Source organism: Benincasa hispida, chromosome 10 (genome assembly GCF_027475165.1).
Source record: "Benincasa hispida cultivar pf3 chromosome 10, pf3_genome.v1.1, whole genome shotgun sequence".
Taxonomy (NCBI): domain Eukaryota; kingdom Viridiplantae; phylum Streptophyta; class Magnoliopsida; order Cucurbitales; family Cucurbitaceae; genus Benincasa; species Benincasa hispida.
Window position 1 is genome coordinate 54,769,500 of NC_143487.1, and position 21,516 is coordinate 54,791,015.

At 36.1% G+C, this 21,516-nt stretch overlaps 1 protein-coding gene across 1 annotated transcript; it reads left to right on the top strand.

Annotated features, from left to right (window-relative positions):
• Positions 1-677: 677 nt before the first annotated feature.
• On the top strand, positions 678-20,877 carry TOZ (Transducin family protein / WD-40 repeat family protein). Its single transcript, XM_039046303.2, has 14 exons — positions 678-1,089; positions 1,537-1,719; positions 4,244-4,390; positions 5,666-5,880; positions 6,462-6,741; positions 7,145-7,279; positions 7,739-7,857; positions 8,532-8,685; positions 9,835-10,081; positions 10,168-10,244; positions 10,600-10,719; positions 18,739-18,869; positions 18,942-19,116; positions 20,026-20,877. Exons 1-14 carry the CDS (start codon positions 790-792, stop codon positions 20,368-20,370), a joined length of 2,628 nt encoding a protein of 875 aa, XP_038902231.1. The 5' UTR covers positions 678-789; the 3' UTR covers positions 20,371-20,877.
• Positions 20,878-21,516: the final 639 nt, after the last annotated feature.

Sequence of the window (21,516 nt, forward strand, 5' to 3'; positions counted from 1 at the left end):
TGACATAGCCAGGTCGCAGGGGACGTAGGGGAATGTCAGGGCCATTAGGGGCCGAATCCGGATTCCGAATACTGGACTGGGGCGTTACAAAAACAGACAAAGAGGAGATATGGAGAAGTGAAACATTTAATATGGACAAAACTTTCACACGTAAAAAGGGTAAAAAAAACATATTTTTTAGAAAAAGAAGTCAGTTACATAGAAATTTTTGAGTTTTGGGTTAATCTGGACCATTTCCCAATTATAAATGGTATTTTTTTCCAAAACATTAAGTTTCTATCGACATATCGATATTTTCACATTTTCATGGATTCAACATCATCATGACAAGTGAATCAACATTTCCATTATAGGATAGAAAAATTCATGAAACACAAAACAAATAAATTACAAAATGTCACTCATATAAATATAATATAAATAATAGACAGGTTAACTTGTTTAAAAATCATAAAATGTTTATTAATGATTTTTTTTTTATTTTTTGATTTTATAATTTTTTTTTTCAAAAATATTCATAAAAATTGATAAATATCGATATTTTCATAAAATTAATACTTATTAGTTGAAAGCAACATTTTAAACCTTGATGTTTTTTTTTCTTAAAAAAAACAACAAAAGAAAAAACAAAAAATTGTAAAGTACTTTTTCTTAGAGCTCAATCAACCGTCCACGGAGACTGAAGTTGATAGTTATTATTCAAATAAGAATGCTTGCGCCTAAAACCCTAGCCCGGTCTTGCCGTTTAGTTCCAAAACCCTGTTCTCTCACGTCTTGCTCTGCCCTCCAATGGCGACTCTCTCCTTCAAGAAGAACTACCGTTGTGTTCCGTTCCTTCAACAGTTCTACGAAGGCGGGGCTTTTGTAGTATCATCCGACGCTTCTTTCATCGCCTGTGCTTGTGGCGACTCGATAAAGATCGTCGATTCAGACACTGCGGCCATTCGGTCGACTGTGGAAGGTGGTGAGTCTGAGGTGTTCACCGCGCTGGCATTGAGTCCAAATGATAAATTGCTGTTCTCTGCTGGTCACAGCAGGCAGATTCGAGTCTGGGACCTCTCGACTATGAAGTGTGTTCGGTCTTGGAAGGTAAATGAGGGATTGAAGTTCATCTAGTGTTTTTATTTGATTATTGAGGAAGTAGGTTTGTTCAATTCTTGGACGGTTTAACTAATGGGAGCTTCATTTGGTACCTAAGCTTTAAAATGGACGAGTCAAGTTGGTAATTTGGTACTGGGAGAACCTCAATTTTCTGGAATTGATTATGAAGGCTGTAACTTTAGAACTACAACTTTTAAGTGGTTCTTCACAGTTGATGTCCGACTTATGGGAATATTTGACTTCCTTATGAATTAAACACATTCCTACTTTTTTTTTTTTTTTTTTTTTATAGAGAGAATTGTCGAAATAATGTGGCGTTTTTCTAACCTGCATTATGTTTTTGGCATAACTGAATGAACCTATTGTTAGTAGCGAGTAACTAATGATTTCCACTTCATTATTTGTTTTCTTGTTTTGTCTTTTGACTTTAAATAGGGGCATGATGGTCCTGTCATGGGTATGGCTTGTCACTTATCTGGGGGATTGTTAGCAACGGCAGGAGCTGACAGGAAAGTCCTTGTTTGGGATGTTGATGGTGGCTTCTGTACTCATTACTTCACTGGTCACAAAGGGGTTGTTTCTAGCATTCTATTTCATCCTGATCCTAGCAAACAATTGGTAAGTATCAGAACCAAAACATTTTATCTTCACTTTCTGTAATTTAATGCATTATAAAGGTCATTGTTATTAATATCCTAACCGCTTATCATTCCCTATTACATGATGTTGCTCGTTGAAAGTATGTTAATAGGGTGTTGTGAACCACCTGAAAGTATGTTAAAAGGGTGTTGTTTTACACGAGAGTTGTTTGTGGTTAGATATTGAGTTATTAGGAAAGCCATGTGGACCATAGTCTCTGTCAAGAGTGAACAAATGGCATCTCATCAATGAAGAGGAATGGATGTATGTCGCATCTCATCTGTGGATGCAAACTCCTTTCTGAAGTTGGTGCTTACAAGTCGGTCTCTTCTCTGTGTTTCATTGGTTTACTCTGTTAGCTGGCTTTGGAGTCTTTTAACATCTCATTGCCATTTCCAGAAGCCAACACTTCTTGAGAGAATCAAGAACAATGAAAGATGATGTTCATTGGCTAAAAAAGACTTCCAATAGGAAGGGTGCGTTGTAGAAAGTTGTTGTAGAAAGTTTTAGTTCTTTTGAGAATCATGGACAAATGGAACTCTTGTTTGATTAGTTTTTTTTTCCAGCCTTTCAACATATTATTTTTCAGCATTCACAGCCATGGCTTTTATTTCCTAGAAAATTGATGAACTTATTAGAGAATTGTTATGAGGGCACTCTTCATGGCAACAACTCGCACCAAATCAGGTGAAACATGGCTAGTCTAGCTAAAGATGAGGGGGCATATGCATAGGTATGATCAGAGACAAAACTGGCTATGATGCTTTTCTAGTGAAATGATGGCTCTTGGAGCCAGATGGCTATTACTAGCAAATACAACCCCTCTAGGATTCACATCCTCTTCCTTCGTCCACAATCTTTGTTCTCTCGATGTTCTTGGTTTCAAATTGCTAAGAGCTTGTTTAATAGAGAATTTTACAACAAAAATTTGAAAATAAGAGATTCAATAAAAACAAAGTTGTATTTATGTTTTCAGATATGTGTTTGGTAGCAGATTCAAAAATTGAATTCTAGTTTAAACAATTGTTTAAAATGTATTTGATACTATACATTTATAAATTATGAAACTAGTTGCAGTTACCCATTAATATTTAGTTGTTAATAAACTATTATTAATTTATTTATGAATATAATTTATGGTAAAAAAAGTTCATAGTTATTATTTTGTAATATTATATAATTTATAATACGATACATAATACATATTATATTTTTTAAAAAATGAATTGAGTTTATAACATGGTATATTATATTTCTAAATATTTTCATCTTTATTTAATATAATTCTACATTTTAAAATTTAAAATTCAAAATTTGGATGCAATGAAGACATAAAAATGTTAATGTTTTCTGAAGTTACACTATTTGGATTACGAAATCCGTAAATAGTTTTTCAGAAATAGAATTCGGGTTGTCTGTCAAACACATATTTGCTGAACTCAATGAATCTGAAAACATAAAACAAAATCCAGATTCTCTACCAAATAGGCCCTAAGTTACTCCCAAACTCATGCTTCCCAAAAATTATAATTCTTCTTTGGTTGCTAAGCCTAGGGTTGATTGTTATTGATAAAACCAAGAAAAGGAGCACTAGCTTCTACCTTAATCCTAACCAGACAGTCGCTACATAAGGAAGTTATAGACTGCTAGCCTTCTATTCAACTATTCCTATTATTTCCATTTATTGTTAGCCTTGGGTTTGTGAATGAGTGCTTGGATGCTTTCAACTTTAGCTCCCATTGTCTAGGTCTATCAACCAGTGTCTAGTCGAGTTGTTCACTTATCATAAGTTTGGTGGGCAGACAATAGTCATCTGAGTAAACGTGGAGTCCTCCTTTGGATGATTGGGTGGAACATAATCGATTTATTTATTTTTCTTGGAAGACTATTCAACTTTCAAAATTTGAGGTTTCATTGTGTTCTCAACTTCCTCTTGGTTATTATATCAAATCTTCTTTGCAATTATCTTTTTACTTCCGCAGATGCTAATTGGATAGCCTTTGTGTAACTCAATTGTCCTAGGCAATTCTTTGAAAAAAGGCAGCTCCATTGCCCTTTTTGTAATGTCAAGTATATTGATGAAATTTATCTTTTGTTTAAAAAAGGGTTGCAAATACTAAGGGAGATGCTGTCTCATGGTCATTCCTTTCTGGTGATCAAAGCTGAATCCAAAATTTATTGCATTTATTCCTCAATTTTTTTCTCTTTTGGTTTCCATTTTATTTTTCACATATAGGACTCAACAGTTTATTAAATATCTTTAATTTTGTAGTTGTGAAATGATAGTATGTAGTCTGTTTCCTCATTCACAAAATCCTTTTATCTTTGAGAATAACATAAAAACACTATATTTTTAGTATCACGTATGGGTACTCTACTGCCTTCAAATTGTTGGAGTTCAGCTTATCAAAAGACAACCTAGTAATTGATTGAAAGCCTTTTGTTTTCAATTTCTTATTGGTTGTATTTTTTGCAATTACTGATATTGGCCCTTGTATTTTAGCTTTTCTCTGGAAGTGAGGATGGGAATGTCCGAGTTTGGGATCTTATGTCTAAGAAGTGCATCGCTACACTTGGTCACGAATCAACCGTGACTTCATTTGCTATATCTGAAGATGGTTGGACCTTACTAAGTGCAGGAAGAGATAAGGCAAGGCTTAATTTCTTCTCCCTTCCTTCCCTCTCCCTTTTTTAATTATTATTTTTCAAAATTTTGGTGTCTTCCTAGAGAGTGCCATTTACTGTGCAGATCAGCCACATGTATATGTTTCTTATCTTGTTCTTTTTCCCCTTTCCAAGTTGAATTATATGTGCTAGTACTTGTATTTCTTATTATTCTTATTGATTCTGCAACCAGCACTCAATAATTATACTTTGTAACCCAAATGCTGCAGTAAACTGATTGGCTTAAAAAGTTTCTACAATTGGTCATTGAATTGTGTCTTACTAAGATTACTTGACTAACCAGATCTTTATTCTGTAAGGAAGGTTTGGTGGTTTAAATGTTGATGTGCTAGTGCTTTGGGGAGGGGTCTTCTCAATCCCTTGCCATTGGTCTGTTTTTGTTGGCTTTTGACGGAATATACATTGTTGTTTCTTATCCCAAAAAAAAAAAAAAAAATGTTGACATGCACGTGCTAGTGCATGTTTGAACAATTGTAGTCATTTTTGATCTGCCAAACCTGAGACTAGAAATTTGGACATGCAAGCGTAAATCTCTGATAGATGATGAACAGCCAATAGATAGTTGTAAACTAGAGCTTGCATTGACTAGCTTACCACTTGGGGAATAATGGACCTGCACCACCTCACCGGCCCTTGCACAGGACTTAACTTTATCCAGGAAAAAGAGAGTATCTTTGAAGGGAAAAAAATGATTAATGGAGAAATTTGTTTTGCAATCTTACGGTGAACTTGGATGATAGCAACAGTAGAATTTGAAGGATTTGAATAGGTGTTTTTGATGGATAGCCCATGTCTTTCTATGTAATTATAATTTCTATGAAACCAACTTTTCATTGAAGAACGAAGAGTACACCACCCAAAGTTGGCCTCATGCTCATCGGGGGCCAATGAAAAAAGGTAAAGGAGATAGGTCTAAACTATGGTAGAATGTTAACCCTATGAGTTTGTTTGACAACTATGTACAAGTGGTTGTCTTGTAAAAGTAGTTGAGATACATGTAAGATGGTCTAGACTCTTGTGAATATAAAACCTGTGTACAATGAGAACAAAAAGGAAGTTTATACTTGTCAGTTCGAGCTATGGTTATTTTAATAGTTATTCACAGGAAATGTATGAATTGCAAATTTGGAACTTTCCTGAGATGCTTGCTTACTGAGTGGTAATTATCTTCTAGCATATTGGTTGTAGTCTTACAAAATTCCTGGAAATGAGCTGACAAACAATCACATCATGATTTCAGGTTGTGAATGTTTGGAACCTGCATAATTATACCTGCAAGAAGACTGTACTAACATACGAAGTCCTTGAAGCTGTTCTTGTAATTCATTCTAGTTCAGATTTTGCTTCATGTGTTGGTTCTTTCAGTAAAAAAAGAGAGGAAACTAGCGTGTCTCCAGCAATTTACTTTATCACAGTTGGAGAACGTGGGGTTGTTCGTTTATGGAGTTCCGACAGGTATAGTTTCAAATATCATATAATTTGTTCTTCCATGCATTTTGTTATTTCATTTTGCCGTATGTATGAAGAAACAGTTGTACTGACAAGAAGAGATGCACAAGTTGGGGAGTAATAAATGATTGCTCATGACCATATGCCTTCTTAGTGTAATAAATATTAGCAGAATGGATAATAGTGAGTTGTTGATGTAGCCTAAAGGAGGTAAAAGGAGAATTCTCTCCCGAATCAAGATTGTGGATCTTTTATTAGAATGAATAATGTGTTTGATACAAGAGGGGAAGATTCCTATTTACAGAGTTTAATTACGAGTGGGGATAAAAAGGGAATTAATCTAGAATATTATCTAATTATCCGATTAATCCCTATTCTTCTTACATCAGTTGTGCATGTACTTCATAAATTGTTATTTTGTTTTTTTTTTTTACCTATTCTGGATGTGTCTTCACCATGATTTGTAATTTTGTACTATGGATTGCATGCCACATGATATTGCCTAGTATGTCTGTGGGTCATAAATCTTGTCCGACACATTTTCCCCTCTATTATGAATGTTTTTACATCAAAAACTACATTTTCAGTGCAGTTTGCTTGTTTGAGCAAAAGTCCTCTGACGTTTCTAACAAGATGGATGAAGGGAATAGGGGCTTCACTGCTGCTGTTTTGTTGCCTTCAAATCGAGGATTGCTTTGTGTGACTGCTGATCAGCAGTTTATTTTCTATTCTCCAGTGAAAACTTCGAAAGACGAAATGAGTTTGATCACAAGCAAAAGGCTGATAGGTTATAATGAAGAGATTGTAGATTTGAAGTTCTTAGGTGATGATGAACAATTCATTGCAGTTGCTACCAATGTTGAACATGTAAATTGCTCTTCCTTCTTACTCAAAATCTTCTGGTTGCTTCTTTATTGATCTCTGAGAATCTAAAATTTTAATATGTTATGGAGGTGCCCGACTAAAGCGAAGGGTGCACTCGATTTCTATATGACAGTTGTGGGGTACTAGGTGAGCTATCTTTAACAGGTGCTCATCTGATGACTAATGTATGGACAAATATCCAGCACTAGGCTTCTACATGATGGATTTTCCCATTTCTGTAGGATGACCATACTGTTTCTCTAGCTGTCTGCAGCTACTCTATTTTATGAATAATCTATTCTGACGATCATTACATTTAGATATTGGACTACTTGTTCTCTTTGTTTAAATTAATATCTGTGTGGACATCTTGATAATTAAATGTATCAAATTTGGATGTTTACAGATCAGAGTTTATGATGTTGCTTCCAAGTCATGCTCATACATATTGGCTGGTCATACAGATATAGTTCTTTGTCTTGACTCGTGTGTATCAAGCTCTGGAAGCACACTTATTGTAACTGGAAGTAAAGATAACAATGTAAGTTGTCCATTCCCTCCCTCTTTCAGACAGTTGATTTTTTATCTTCCTTTTCTCTTCATGTAAGGGTTATCGAAAATACCCTTTGTGAAAAAGTTGCTTTCTGCTAAGAAATTTGTCACTTATATAAGAAAATAATAATCTCTCTTCTCTTCATGTAAAGGTTTTCATACTTTTTTTTCATACTTCTTTTTCTGTTAATGTATATATATATTTATGGTCATTCCTGTTTCTTTCTTGCTATATGTATGTGTGTGTGTATATATATATATATGTACGTATGTATGTATGTATGGTCATTTCTCTTTTTTCTTCCTGTAATTAAGTAGTACTGGATCTGAATTTGTCCCATGAGTACGATGTGTTGGCACATTATATTAGTTGGTCAAATTATTTATATTTTATGGTTGCTTAGCTTAAAGAAGTGTGTACTTCCGTCTCATACGTCTTTCTGTATAGGTTAGGTTGTGGGAAGCAGAAAGCAAAACATGCATAGGTGTTGGTGTAGGTCACATGGGAGCAGTTGGAGCGGTTGCATTTTCAAAAAAGCGACGGGACTTCTTTGTTAGTGGCAGTAGGTAGGTGGGTTTTATTGTATGATTATTTCCTTTCCATTTACATTTGTGTTCTGTATGTGGAGGCAGTGATTAGCAATTTTTAATTAAAAACGTTCATAAGGATCATTTGGATTGAGATTTCTCTAACTAATGACATGGTGATCAATTCATTGTTTACCATATCCGTGTCTTTTTTTGTAACCCCAAGGGGTGGCTTCATTGGCTAAGGTCTTCAGATGAGCTTTATTAGATATTACTTCATTTGGTTTGTCTTTAATCCCTAAAGCATGACTAACCTTGATTATTGACAATCTTATTATTTGAGTCAAGTCCTTGATTGAGGACCCTTAAGTCCTGTGCTTCTGTTCGACTCTGGACCAAATTGATGAAAGGTCTTGTGGCCTGTATTTTTAGAATCTATTCTAGGCATCTGTTTTGCATACTTATACTTTTTTAGTTAGTAACTTGATTCTTGACAAACAAATAAGATGAAAACGATTCTCATATTTTCTGCATTTATATTTAATTACTTTTTGGTTATTTGGTTCAATGTGTTACTTTAGTTTTGCCATCAATGTTATGGCTACATTTTTCACGTAGTGCTGCATAAAATGCATATACCCATATACTTTTTTTTGTGTAAATGTTTTTGTTGTTACTTTGTGACATATTAATTTATATTGTTGTCTTTTTAGTGATCGTACTCTTAAGGTGTGGAGTTTTGATGGTCTTTCTGAGGATGCAAAGCCTAATAATTTGAAAGCTAAAGCCATTGTAGCTGCCCACGACAAGGATATCAATTCCATAGCAGTTGCACCAAATGACAGTTTAGTTTGTAGTGGTTCTCAGGTTAGTAATTTATAAATAATATTTTGACCCACTTCCAAATAAATTACTTCCTGCCACCAGCAGGTTTACAACGCAACAACACCTGACCTTTGCTTTTCCTTTTTAATTATATATATTGACTAGTTTGTATGTTTAATTTTTTAATACTAACTGCTTCGGGAGGTTGCTAAATATTTGGCTTCTAGTTGGAGCACATCAACATGGTTTTATAACTAAATTCTACTAATTAAATCCAACTTGAGCTGCACGTGCGTGTGCGTGTTGGGGGGGAGGGGTGGCCTTTCACCTCTTATATTTTCAGACCAATAAATGGTGTCTTCCCAATCATAAAAAAGAAGGCTCCACAATGTAAAAGTGATAACTGATTTTATTTTCCTCTCACTATTGATTTTCTTATGAATAAATAGTTACAGTTATATTAGACAGGATTCTTGTTATTCTATGATCGAGTAATATTTTCTGGTCTTCATGGTTTTAATATATTTCTGCCAACTTGAGAATATAAGAAGTATATCCTCAACCAAAATATGTGGTAATCTAATTCCTACCCTATATGTTGTGGAACTCACAAGACAAAATTTATAATAATACATCTCTATACTGTTTTTTATATCTATGCTAAACTCTATGGCCTTTGATTTGGAATTTCCATTTGCTCACAGAATTTTTTCGATTAATAATTATCTATTCCTTATTAACATCTTTAAGACAGGATGAAAATCATTTTTAATTCAAGGAAAGCTGATTGCGCTCTCAATGAAGAATTGAACCAATACTTAATATTACAATACCATAATCAAACTGAATTATAATGTAAAAAAATGGCTCTCTAAAATTTAATTCTGACTTGCAACTGCTCTTAGTACTGGAGTGGAGCTCCTTTTGGTGGTTTGACGATTAAGCCTTCATTTTGGGTACTTGAATGTCCAATAAGCTATTCATTTTCACCAAGCTCCACTGAAATTGAGTAATGGTGCACAATCAACAACTTTAATAGGCTCTTAACTCATATAAAACAAATAGGCTCTTTTAACTTCGATTGAGCTTCTGTTCTAAATATTATCTGTCACTTTTTGTAGAATTCTTGTCACTTTCTTTTGAAGAATTCTTACTTGGTTTGTTATTCATCTTTGGGTTCCTCATTGTTAGGACCGAACGGCTTGTGTTTGGAGGCTTCCTGATCTAGTATCTGTGGTTGTGCTTAGAGGACATAAAAGGGGGATTTGGTCTGTAGAGTTTTCACCAGTTGATCAATGTGTAGTCACTGCTTCTGGTGACAAAACTATTAAGATTTGGGCAATATCAGATGGTTCCTGCTTGAAAACATTTGAAAGTCATATGTCAAGCGTGTTGAGGGCTTCTTTTCTTACTCGTGGTACCCAACTTGTATCTTGCGGTATTGATCCTCACCGCTATTGAGTTTGGCAGTTTTCACCTGTATACTAAGTTAGATATGACACGTCCAAGTTATCGTCTTTTCAGGTGCTGATGGATCAGTCATGCTATGGACAGTAAAAACAGAGGAGCGGATTGCTGTCTATGATCAGCATGAAGACAAGGCGAGCAATTGACTCTGTTATTTTTTATTATTGCTACTATTTCTTTTGTTTTTATTGTGATCAGTTATGCTTTTCGGTGTCTGCTCCAAGCATCACCGAGTGGATGATAGATAGTTCAATTAATCTTTAGGGGCAAGATCATTCTCTTTATCTAACTCGAGCCTTTTGAAGGAAGGTTTTAGACTAGAAATAAGAATATTTGTCTTTATACGTTGCTAGGTTCAGATGGGCTGGATTTCTTGCCAGTCCTTTTTCTGCTAATGAATGTAAATAATGTAGTTTCAATGTAATTGTCACTTATCTAAAGAAAATAAGGTAAAGGAACTTTTGTTATTGACAACATTTTAGTGTGCAGGTTTGGGCATTAGCTGTGGGAAAGAAGACAGAAATGCTTGCTACAGGTGGAAGCGATGCTGCTGTCAATCTCTGGTATGATTCTACGGCACTTGATAAAGAGGAAGCTTTGCGCAAAGAGGTTAGATGGATATCTCATTATCTTTTTAATTCTTGTATTTTTGTTTATGATATTTCATGGATGCTGAACTATTAGAAATTAAAGATTTAAGATGGTTTAATCTTGTACAAATGGAGTTGTTTTTGCAAATCTATGATGCTCTATAGATATTTTATTTCTAATCTGTCTTCGAAAAAAGTGGATCTTTTGAGCCCCAAAATTGAGAATTACTTTTCATGGTTCACCATCTCGTCTATTTGTTAGGATTGAAATTGTTCTGGGGAACCCCTCTAGAGGTATTATATCTCGGAAGGATTTCTAGAAATGGTGAAATAAATCTTGTTCTTTTTCTTTTTTTGGATAAGAAAAATACATCGTGTTCTATGGTTGTGTCTGACGTTAAAGGACTTCTTAACCAAAAACTCTTTTTGGTGAATTAGAAATTACTCATCTGATAGCCATAATGAACCAAAGTGCTACCTGGTGCAACAAGTAGGGAATTGATATAGTTTCATTCTTCGGATAGTCTAAATGGCTCGGTGGTTCTGTTGTAAATATCTTATGGCACAAGGTTACTGTTAGCAAGTACGAGCCCATCCTTTTGAGTGGACTGGTGAGGGGTTAAATGGCACTTCAAGAAATTCGTCGAAAGCAATTATGTCAGATCTTCCACTTTCTTCTTAGTTTATTCATAATGTGGTGGGGGATAGGCGATATATTGGGAGGACAAGTGGTTGGTATAGGCTCCTTGTATTCTCGCTTATATTATCTGTCCTCTTTCATAAACTACTCGATAGCTTTGATCCTCAACAAGTTGGAGTTGTCTCCTCATCTCTCCTTGGGTTTCCGATATGCATTGGCTGGTAGGGAAACGTTGGATGTTCTTCCTCTGTTATCCCCTCGTCCTTTTGCTTTAGGCTTGAGAGAAGGGATGTTTTAGGCTTGAGAGAAGGGATGTTCACCTTTCTTTTCCTTCCAAAGGTTTGTCTTTTAGGTCTGAGAGAAGAAATGTCCTCCTTTGAAAGCCCTTTTACTTCCAAAAGTTTTTCTTGTAGCTCATTTCTTCAATTTGGTAGGTAAACATTTCCTAGAAGGTGAAGTTCATCTTGGCTAGAGGGTTTTTGGTAGATGGGCTACGTTGTATTCTCTTCTGTAGGACGTCTAAGCACCTGGATCACTTACTGTGGAGTCATGGTTTTGCTCTTGCAGTCTGGTGCTTGCGTTCTTTGTGATGTTTGGTTTCAGCTTTGTCAATCCGCTGAGTTGTAGGGAACAATGTTTCAATAAGCTTTGAGACTTACGACTTTGCTGAACCATAAGAGACATGCACCTTCTTTGAATCATAAGAGACATGCACCTTCTTTGAATCATAAGAGACTTGCTCCTTGTGAAAATGCATAGAGACTTAAAATCTCTAAGTCTAGTCTAATGATTAGAAATATAATAGTGATTTGCCTAATTCTTCAAAAATATTAAGGTTTGAGTTGTGACAATTTGAACTATGACTCTGCTTTTATTGTTGTGACTTTAAAAACACTGAAGGCAAACATTTATAGTATAGATCATTTTTATTAATGATAATAGTAATAGTAGTTATGATAAAAATATCCTTTAAGAATTTTTGATCAAGTGAAAATTGTGGTGGTGAATTTTCTTTTTGCACTTTTATATGGCTATCATGTTTACTAGTACTTGGTTATACTAATTTAGGATGTGTAAAATGTTATTAATTCACTATTTGAGGCTTATGTCTCATACTACATCAAGACTCACGCCTTTCCTCTTGAAGAGGAAAAGCCTCAAGGTCACCTTTAGTCTTTTGAAACATTAGTAGGAAGTTTATTGAGGAGAGCTTATCCTCCCCACACCCTTCCGTGTGAAAGGAAATTTTTGTTGTAGGTTAGGATCTAAGCTTTTTTGGGAGCTTTAGGATGAGAGAAATAATAGAATCTTTAGAAGCTGCAAGAGTGCTTGTAACACTGTTTTGACTTTTGTTCTTTTTTTTTTTTTTTTCTTTTTCTTTTGAATATAAATGACAACTTTCATTGAGATGAAAATGAAAGAATACAACAGCACATAAAACCCAAGTCTACAAAAGAGAGGAATCCCTCTAAAAGAAGGGACTCCAACTATATAAAATAGAACCAATAAATAGTCACAAAAGGTCGTCGGATCCATAGCCGAAAGAAAAATATAATATCTAACAAGGGACCTAACCTCGAAAGATTCTCTCTCTTAATCCCTGAACATCTTGTTATTCCGTTCCTCCACATAACCCAAACCTCAAAAGAGTACTTGTAACAATAATGGGTCCTCCCTTGATAGATTTTCTCTCTCCAGACCTTTATTTTTAGGCCCTTTTGTAAATATTTGCTTGGTCTTATTTCTTGACTAGAGCCCTTTCATGTAATTGGGTGCCTTTTGTGGGCTTTTCATTTTTGTATGCCTATGTATTCTTCCATTTTTTACTCAACTAAAGTAAAAAAATTTCATTAAAAAAAAAAAAAGAAAACATTCTGCAGGTAGAGTACCTATTGTTCTGGTGACAGGGTGCTTGAGTAGCTGGAGATCAAAGAAAATGTTGAGCATGTGTATGGACGTAGAGTGATTACGGCTGTAGGTCTTTGGCCAATGTGCTGTGAGGGCCTTTCTTATTTTCCAAATCTGAGCTTTATTGCACCTAGGTAGGTGGCTATTGAGATTTTGGGAGTCCAGGACTAGCTAATAAAGTTATGCCCCACCCCGTGGGAGAATGACTATGGGGTTGGATAATATGTTGGGCTGGTATTCACATCCATTCATGGTATAAGAAAAAAGAAATGATAAACTCTCCAATTGTAAAGAAAAAAAATGATAAACTATAATGCTGAAAAAGGAAGAGAAAAGAGAGAAAAAAAGGGCACACACAGGTTTACGTGGAAAACCCTAGTACAGGGAGAAAAAAACCACGATATAGAATTTTCTTATTAGAATTGATACATTAGGATACAAGCAGATTGCACGTCTATGTAGAAAAGTAGGGAACCCTAGAGTATTGTAAAAAGACAAAAATACCCCTAGGGTATAAATCCTACTTTCAACACTCCCCCTCAAGTTAGGGCGTAGATATCACAAAGGCCCAACTAGCTAACACATAAGTCAAAACCCTGTCTAGAAAGGCCTTTTGTGAGAACATCTTCTATTTGTTGACTGGAAGGAACGTAGGGGATACAAATGTTGCCACTGTCAAGTCTCTCTTTGATGAAATGTCTATCAATTTTCCACGTGCTTTGTTTTGTCATGTTGCATTGGATTATTTGCAATGCTTATTGCGACTTTATTATCACAATAGAGTTTCATCGGAAGATCACTATCTTGATCGAGATCTGTTAGCACCTTTTTCAACCAAATCTATCCCAAGACTCATGGCCCTGTATTTTGCCTTGGCACTGCTTCTGGCAACAACTCCCTGTTTCTTACTGCTCCAAGTAACGAGGTTACCCCACAAGAAGGTACAATATCTAGATGTCAACTTTTTGTCTACCACAGAATCTGCCCAATCAGCATCCGTGTGCCTCAATGCACCGTTTGTCAGATTTTCTGAACATCAATCCCTTACCAAGAGAGTTTTTCAAATATCTCATGATGCACTCTGCTGCTTTCATGTGTTCTTCATAAGGAGCTTGCATAAACTGACCGACTGCACTGACAATATAGGATATGTCTAGTCTGGTATGAGAAAGGTAGATTAACTTCCCAACAAGCCGCTTATACCTTTCCTTGTTGATCGGAATACTGTTATTCAAGTTACTGAGTTTAGCATTAACTTCCACAAGGGGTATCAAACTGGTTTACACCCTGTCATACTTGTCTCCTTAAGTAAGTCGAGTGTATTTTCGTTGAGAGCTTGAAATTCCTTCTTTTGACTGAGCCACTTCATTCTGAGAAAGTATCTCAATTTTCTGAGGTCCTTAATCTCCAATTCCTCAGCATTTTCCTCTTCAGCCAGTCAATTTCTGAAGCATCATCACCTAATATGACAATGTCATCCACATACACAATAAGAACTACAATTTTCCCTGATATTGACTTTTTCGTAAAAAGGGTGTGATCTAAGTGTCCTTGATTGTACCCTTGTGATTTTACGAAGGTGGTGAATTTGCCAAACCAGGCTCTTGGAGACTGTTTCAATCCATATAAGGACTTCCTTAGTTTACAAACTCGGTGATTAAACTGTTTCTCGAACCTCGGAGGAGGACTCATGTAGACTTCTTCTAATTCTCCATTAAAAAAGGCATTTTTCACATCAAACTGGTGGATAGGCCAGTTTTTGTTAACAGCAACTGAAAGTCTTGGAATAATCTATTCCGAAGGTCTGAGTAAAGCCTCTGGCAACTAATCTCGCCTTGTATCTGTCAATTGTTCCATCAGACTTGTATTTAACGGTAAACATCCATTTGCACCCAACTGCCTTGTGTCCCCTTGGGAGAGTAACTCGGTCCCAGGTGTTATTTTTCTCAAGAGCTCCCATTTCCTCCATAACTGTAGTTTTCCATTCAGGAATCTCCATTGCTACATGTATATTGCTTGGTATTGTAACTGTATCCAGGCTCGTAGTAAGGGCATTGAATTTGGAAGATAGATTATTGTAAGACAGGTAACTTTGCAGTGGATACTTCGTGCAGGATCTTGTACCTTTTCTCAAAGCAATAGGAAGATCAAGAGAGGTATCATGGCTTTTCTTCCCATTTGATTCTCCACTACAGGATCTTGTACCTTCGTGCAGGATCTTGTACCTTTTCTCGAAGGTAGCAATTTTTGTGTCGATCTGAGTTTCTACAGTGGTATAGAACTGCTAAAAGACCGATGAGACCTCGGACTTATCGGTGAGAAGGAAGACCTAGGTCAGCCAATGAATGTTGCAAACAAACGTTTGTTGGTAGAGGTAGTAAGTAGTGTAGGACCCCAAACATCGCTATGGAAGAGTGAATGGCTTGGAAGGCTTATAAGGTTGAGAGCTCAGCGAGACACGAGATTATTTAGCACGAATACACACATCACAAGTCAAAGTCGAATATATTAACATTGTGAAATAGATGGGGAAATAAATATTTCATATAATAGAAACTAAGATGTCCAAGACGATAATGCCATAACATGTAATCTTTTTCAAAAGTAGAAAAACATGATGAAAGTAAACTAGTCCTATCACATATCCTAGAAGAAGTATCTTTAGTAAGGAAATAGAGCCTCTGTCATGCCGGACAGTGCCAATCGTCGTCCCCGAGCTTAGATCCTGAAAAAACAGCATCAGGTGAGAAAGTGACCCGACATTTCAAATCCGTTGTAATCTTACTAACAAATAATAAATTATAGGAAATTTTGGGAATACACAACACATCTCGTAGAGTTAATCCCTCAAAGGGAGAAAGATGGCCTTTCCCAGCCACAGGAGCAAAAGATCCATCAGCAATTCTTATTCTCTCATTCCCAACACTTAGATAGTAAGAAATAAACTGATCAGAGGAGCCAATTAAGTAGTTGGTAGCCCCCAAATCTAGAATCCACGGCTCATTACCATTTATACTAACAAGGCCAAAGGATTGAATCGTACCTGACTGGGCAATTGTGCTCACACCCACAACACTGGAGTTATTCTGGCTAGTCTCTTGGTTTTGAGGCTGAGGACCTCCATTTGCGAACTCATTTGCCAGTGCTCGTCCAGAACTTGACTGATGCCGTTTACCATTAGGTGGACGATCATGCAGCTTCCAACACTGATCTTTGGTGTGCCAGAGCTTCTTGCAGTGTTCACACACCAGGGAGGCTTACTGTTCTATTTGTTATTAACAAGATTTGACATCTTAAAAGCAGTAGAATCAGTTGACGAATCAACATATTATTCATAGCACTCGATCTGTCTTTCTCGAGGCGAATTTCAGAGAAAACTTCCATCAGGGATGGTATCGGACGATGTCCCAGTATTCAGCTCTGTACAACATCGAACTTAGAGTTTAGCCCAGCAAGGAAATCATAGACACTATCAGTTCCCTCAGATTTGAAATGTTGGACTCCCCCACACGGACAGTCTCAGACCATCTTGTGACAAAGGTCCATTTCTTGCCAGAGAAGAGATAGCTTGTTGAAGTAAGCTGTAACATCCATTGTTCCCTGCTTGCATTCGTGAACTTGCTTGCGTAAGGTATAGAGTCGGGAAGCATTTTGTCGTTTGGAATATAGCTTCTAAACAACATCTCAAATATCTCGTGCAGTGGTAGCATATAGTAGAGGCTTTCCAATATGAGGCTCCATACTGCCTACTAAAAAAGACTAAAGTAAGGAATTCTCCCCCTTCCAGATACGTTCTTGGGGGTCACCTGGTCTCGGTTTCAGAATTTCACCTGTCAAGTACCTGAATTTATGTCGACCCTCAAAGGCCATTTTAATAGATTGAGATCACGAAAAGTAATTGTGACCATTTAATTTTTCCCTAATGATAAAGCCGGCAAAATTTCCCATAGCCCCAAAAAATAAATTTGCAATAGGTAAAGCAGGGAAAGAAGTTACTGAATTTCTTGAGTAAATCGGTAAGTTTGAGGGAAGGCCTCATTGGACATTTGAGGTCGTTCCCAGAGCTTGCTGAACAGATTCGTATTGTTGTTTAATTTGAAGTTTAAGTTGGGTAAATTGATCTTGGATTGTACCAACTTGACCTTGAGGGTAGTGGGATGATGACTCCCCAACTTCAAACCCTCCAATTGTAGGAGACGACAGGCCCAAGCTACTACTCAAATCCGACTGGAACAAAGGGTTGCTAATGGTCGGCGTTGGGTGGCAGTCGTGACTAGGGTCGGCTCCAACAAGGTAGAAGCCGCAGTTGGGATCGGCTGGAACCGGCTGCGGTTGCGGTGGGATCGACTGGAATTGGCTGGGATCGTGCCGATTATTGGGATTGCACCGACCTGTGGAGTCGCGCCAGTTTGCTGCTGCTGTGCGGCTTGGATTGCGCCGATCTGTGGAGTCGCGCCAGTCTGTTGCTGGTGTACGGGTTGGATCGCGCCGATCAGTGGCAGTTGGGGCATTGACTGCGGCTAGAATCCAAACGTCTGAGGTGTGCCATGAAAACTTGCTCCGGTCGGTTGGTTAATTCTGTGGAGATGTGGGAGAATTGTCTGGCAATACCGTTCTATGACATTTTGCACGATAATGGCTATATTGGTGCCATTGTTGTCAACTAATGGCAATTGTGACTCTCCTATTGGGTTTTCCTCAATGGTGGCTAGGGTTTCGTCTCCTTGCTCTGATACCATGATGAAAAACGAAGAGAAGAGAAAAAAAAGGCACACACAGGTTTACGTGGAAAACCCTAGTATAGGGAGAAAAAACTACAATATAGAATTTTCATATTAGAATTGATACATCAGGATACAAGCAGGCTGCACGTATATACGGAAAAATAGGAAACTCTAGAGTACTATAAAAAGACAAAAATACTCCTAGGGTATAAACCCTACTTTTCAACCTATAATATGTAATGGGAATCTCAAATTTAAACCAACGAGAAGTATTAGTAAGGACCAAATCCATTAAATGATCATACGTAAAGGAGGAAATCCCTAAAAACACGTCCATTACAATTTTACATTCACCCCATATAGTCATTGTAAGTAATATACATAACTTCAGATGTTGGGTTTTTCCTATTTCATTCATTCAATAAAATATTTCTTTATCCAAAAAAGAGAACCCCCTCCCAAAAGAGCTAATTACAAAACCTTTTTCCAATTGTTGTGAATTAGCGCAATTGGATAATTACAAAAGAATTGGTTGTAAGTATGGCACCACCAAGAAGCTAAAAGATGAGTTTAATATGTAGATAAGGGGTTAAAAGACTAAGAAGTGTCCACTGTTAAATACTTCTAACTATTCAGAGGTAAATCTTGGACTTGCGGATTAAACTAGAGCTTGACAGAAAATCCTATTTTTTATTATTATTATTTTTTTTACCTAAAGTCCTTTTTATGCGTAGGTTTGTTGACATGTACTCAATGATTAATGCAGGAAGAAGGTGTTTTGAAAGGTCAGGAACTGGAAAATGCTGTTTCTGATGCTGACTACACCAAAGCGATTCAAATTGCCTTTGAACTCCGTAGGCCACATAGGCTATATGTATTATTTTCTGAACTTTGCAGGTTAGCAATATTTTACATTTTGTTTTCTGCGTATACCTCATTGGTATATTCTTAGATTTGTTCTCTCCACAGCAAGAACGACTCTGATAATCATGTTGGAAAGTCTCTCGGTGCTCTTGGAAAGGAAGAGTTTCGTCTATTGTTTGAATATCTTAGAGAATGGAATACGAAGCCTAAACTTTGCCACGTTGCACAATTTGTGCTTTTCAGAGCTTTCAGCGTCCTTCCTCCAACAGAGATCACTGAGGTATGTCTTCTTCTGTCGCTTCAAGTTTAACATGGAAGACATGTCAAACATTTCAAAGTACACGATCCATCTCTTTTTTGGCGAATGGTCTTCTTTTTAGTGGTTTTTTTTTTAAAATTAAAAAAAAAAAAAAGAAAACAAAGCTTTTCGTTTATAAAATAAAAGAGTCTTAACGCTCAAAATTACAAGGAAACCAAACTAAATTAATTTTCTTTTTAGTGGCTGTGGTTTCCTTTTGAAGAATGAAGCCTGTGGAATTTAAAAACTAAAAAACAAAAATAGTTTTTGATTTTTCCCCCTAGTCCCATAGTATGGTTAGGATTTAGATATACATTTTATTTATTTATTTATTTATCATTATTATTTTTTGAAAATAGGTTGGAAATGGAAACAAACAAAAAAAGTGTTGGTAAATAAGCATGATTTTGAGAAACAAACCAAAAATTAAAATGTCATCAACCGAGCTTTAATGTATGGAATTGAATTTGTAAAGGAATGCAATTAAGTTTAGTTGTAAGAATCCTAAGTGTATTAGGAAGTAGTTTCAAATATGTTTACACGCGTGTCCGGTATGATGTTTTATACCCGTCCCTTTCCATTAAGCTCAGTATATGTATATGAGTGTGCACACATAATGGACTGAGAAGTTATGCCCGGAAGAAAACAGTGTTTTCAGTTCTGTGAAAATCCTGCGGGGACTATAACTTAAGGGATTGAATTGCATTTTTTTTTCCCGTTTATGTTTTAAATAGCTTTCACCTGTTGTGCTTGGAAACGAACACTAAAGGGGTTGGCCATCTATCATTCAAGATCTTGTTGCTGGTATTTGAATGTAGATCAGTAGATTTTGCCAACCCTTTTCATGTTTCTATTATGCTTACGTGTGTGTGTGTATATATATATTTTCAGATCAAAGGTATTGGGGAACTACTTGAAGGTCTAATCCCATATTCCCAGAGGCATTTTAGCAGGATAGACAGACTTGTAAGAAGCTCATTTTTGTTGGACTACACACTGACTGGAATGTCAGTGATTCAACCAGAGAATGATGCCAATGACAAACCCCCAGCTGACATCATTATGAAGACTGGAACAGCAGATATAAAGCTTTCGAATGAACATACCGATGAGCAGAATCAGACTCATAATGAGCCAGAAGATAAGGCTCCCTCTAAGAAACGTAAATCCAAATCGAAAAGTAGCTCGAAAAAGAAAGCTAAGAGTGTGGCCTACACTGAAGTTGCAGCTTCGTAAAACAAGTAAGATGTGTAACTCACAGCCATTAATTGCCTCAAGTAAGAGGTATTTGCTCGGTTTCTCCATGGCATTATTTTGCCCACTCTATCAGTGGTGCCAAGAAGTACTGAGAAGCTGAACCTGTATCAAAGAAATGACTAATTAGCAAACGACTTCGTCCCATTTTCCCAAGTCTTTGCCCGGGTGGCCCTACAACATCGGCCTCAATTTTGGTAACAATATTTTACTCATTAATCTAGTTGTAACATTATGAATAATCGTCACAAGAATTAGTATGGTTGAAACTTGAGTGAGTTATTGTTCATACATCTTTTATAGTGTGAAATGTCATGTTCTAATTCAGAAAATTGTTGCATCTAGAATTTTAGCTTGCGGATCTCGTTCCTCGAATTTTGTAAATTTGAGTGTGCTTTGTCCAGCTGTTTTGCATATTATCCTATTCATATGCCTATGACCAGCCTCATACTCGAGAAGTAAAAAGAAAATCAGAACCTTATTGGTTTATTTTGCTTATTTAATTTTATCTCTAATTCTGCGTCTAATGTCTTGAAATTTAATCTTAGGCTTGTTCTTTTGAAATTATCTGTGAAATGAAGTATTGAATATGTGGAAAGGATCACAATTGAGTAAAAAGAACAAGAGTAAATTTAATCAGAGATCTTAAACCTCTTTTTTGGGCAGAAAATTTAATTCACCACATTGTATCAATTTCATCGAATTACACTTCAAATTTAAGTAAATTTTGTCATCTTTAACCTTAAATTTTAGAAAGTATTAGCAAATTTGCGTTTCTAACCTCAAGTATAATTTTATCCGAAAGTTCTAAATTTTGACAAGGTTATTAAACTTAAATGTGGGCTCATTTTACCATATCTATCATGTATCAATTTGTAGGAACCCAATTTCTAGGAAGTTCTTAATGGAAAAAATTAATTCATAATAACCAAAAAAAAAAAAAAAAAAAATCGTTCAAGTTTTTCCTAAACATTTAATTCACTCTGTTTTTCAAACACTAATCCTACTTCCCATTTTTCAAAAAAAGAAAATTCTTCTCACTCCCCACCGTTAAATTGTTTAATCTTTAAGCCACGTTAAATAGAAGAAAATGGTGTTATATTGCCTCTTTTTGGTCTAATATTTTAA

Coding starts and splice junctions, on each gene's coding strand:
- TOZ (XM_039046303.2), top strand. CDS start 790: ATGGCGACTCTCTCCTTCAAGAAGAACTACCGTTGTGTTCCGTTCCTT. Junction 1,090..1,536: donor AGTGTGTTCGGTCTTGGAAG/GTAAATGAGGGA, acceptor GACTTTAAATAG/GGGCATGATGGTCCTGTCAT. Junction 10,720..18,738: donor AGGAAGCTTTGCGCAAAGAG/GTTAGATGGATA, acceptor TGATTAATGCAG/GAAGAAGGTGTTTTGAAAGG.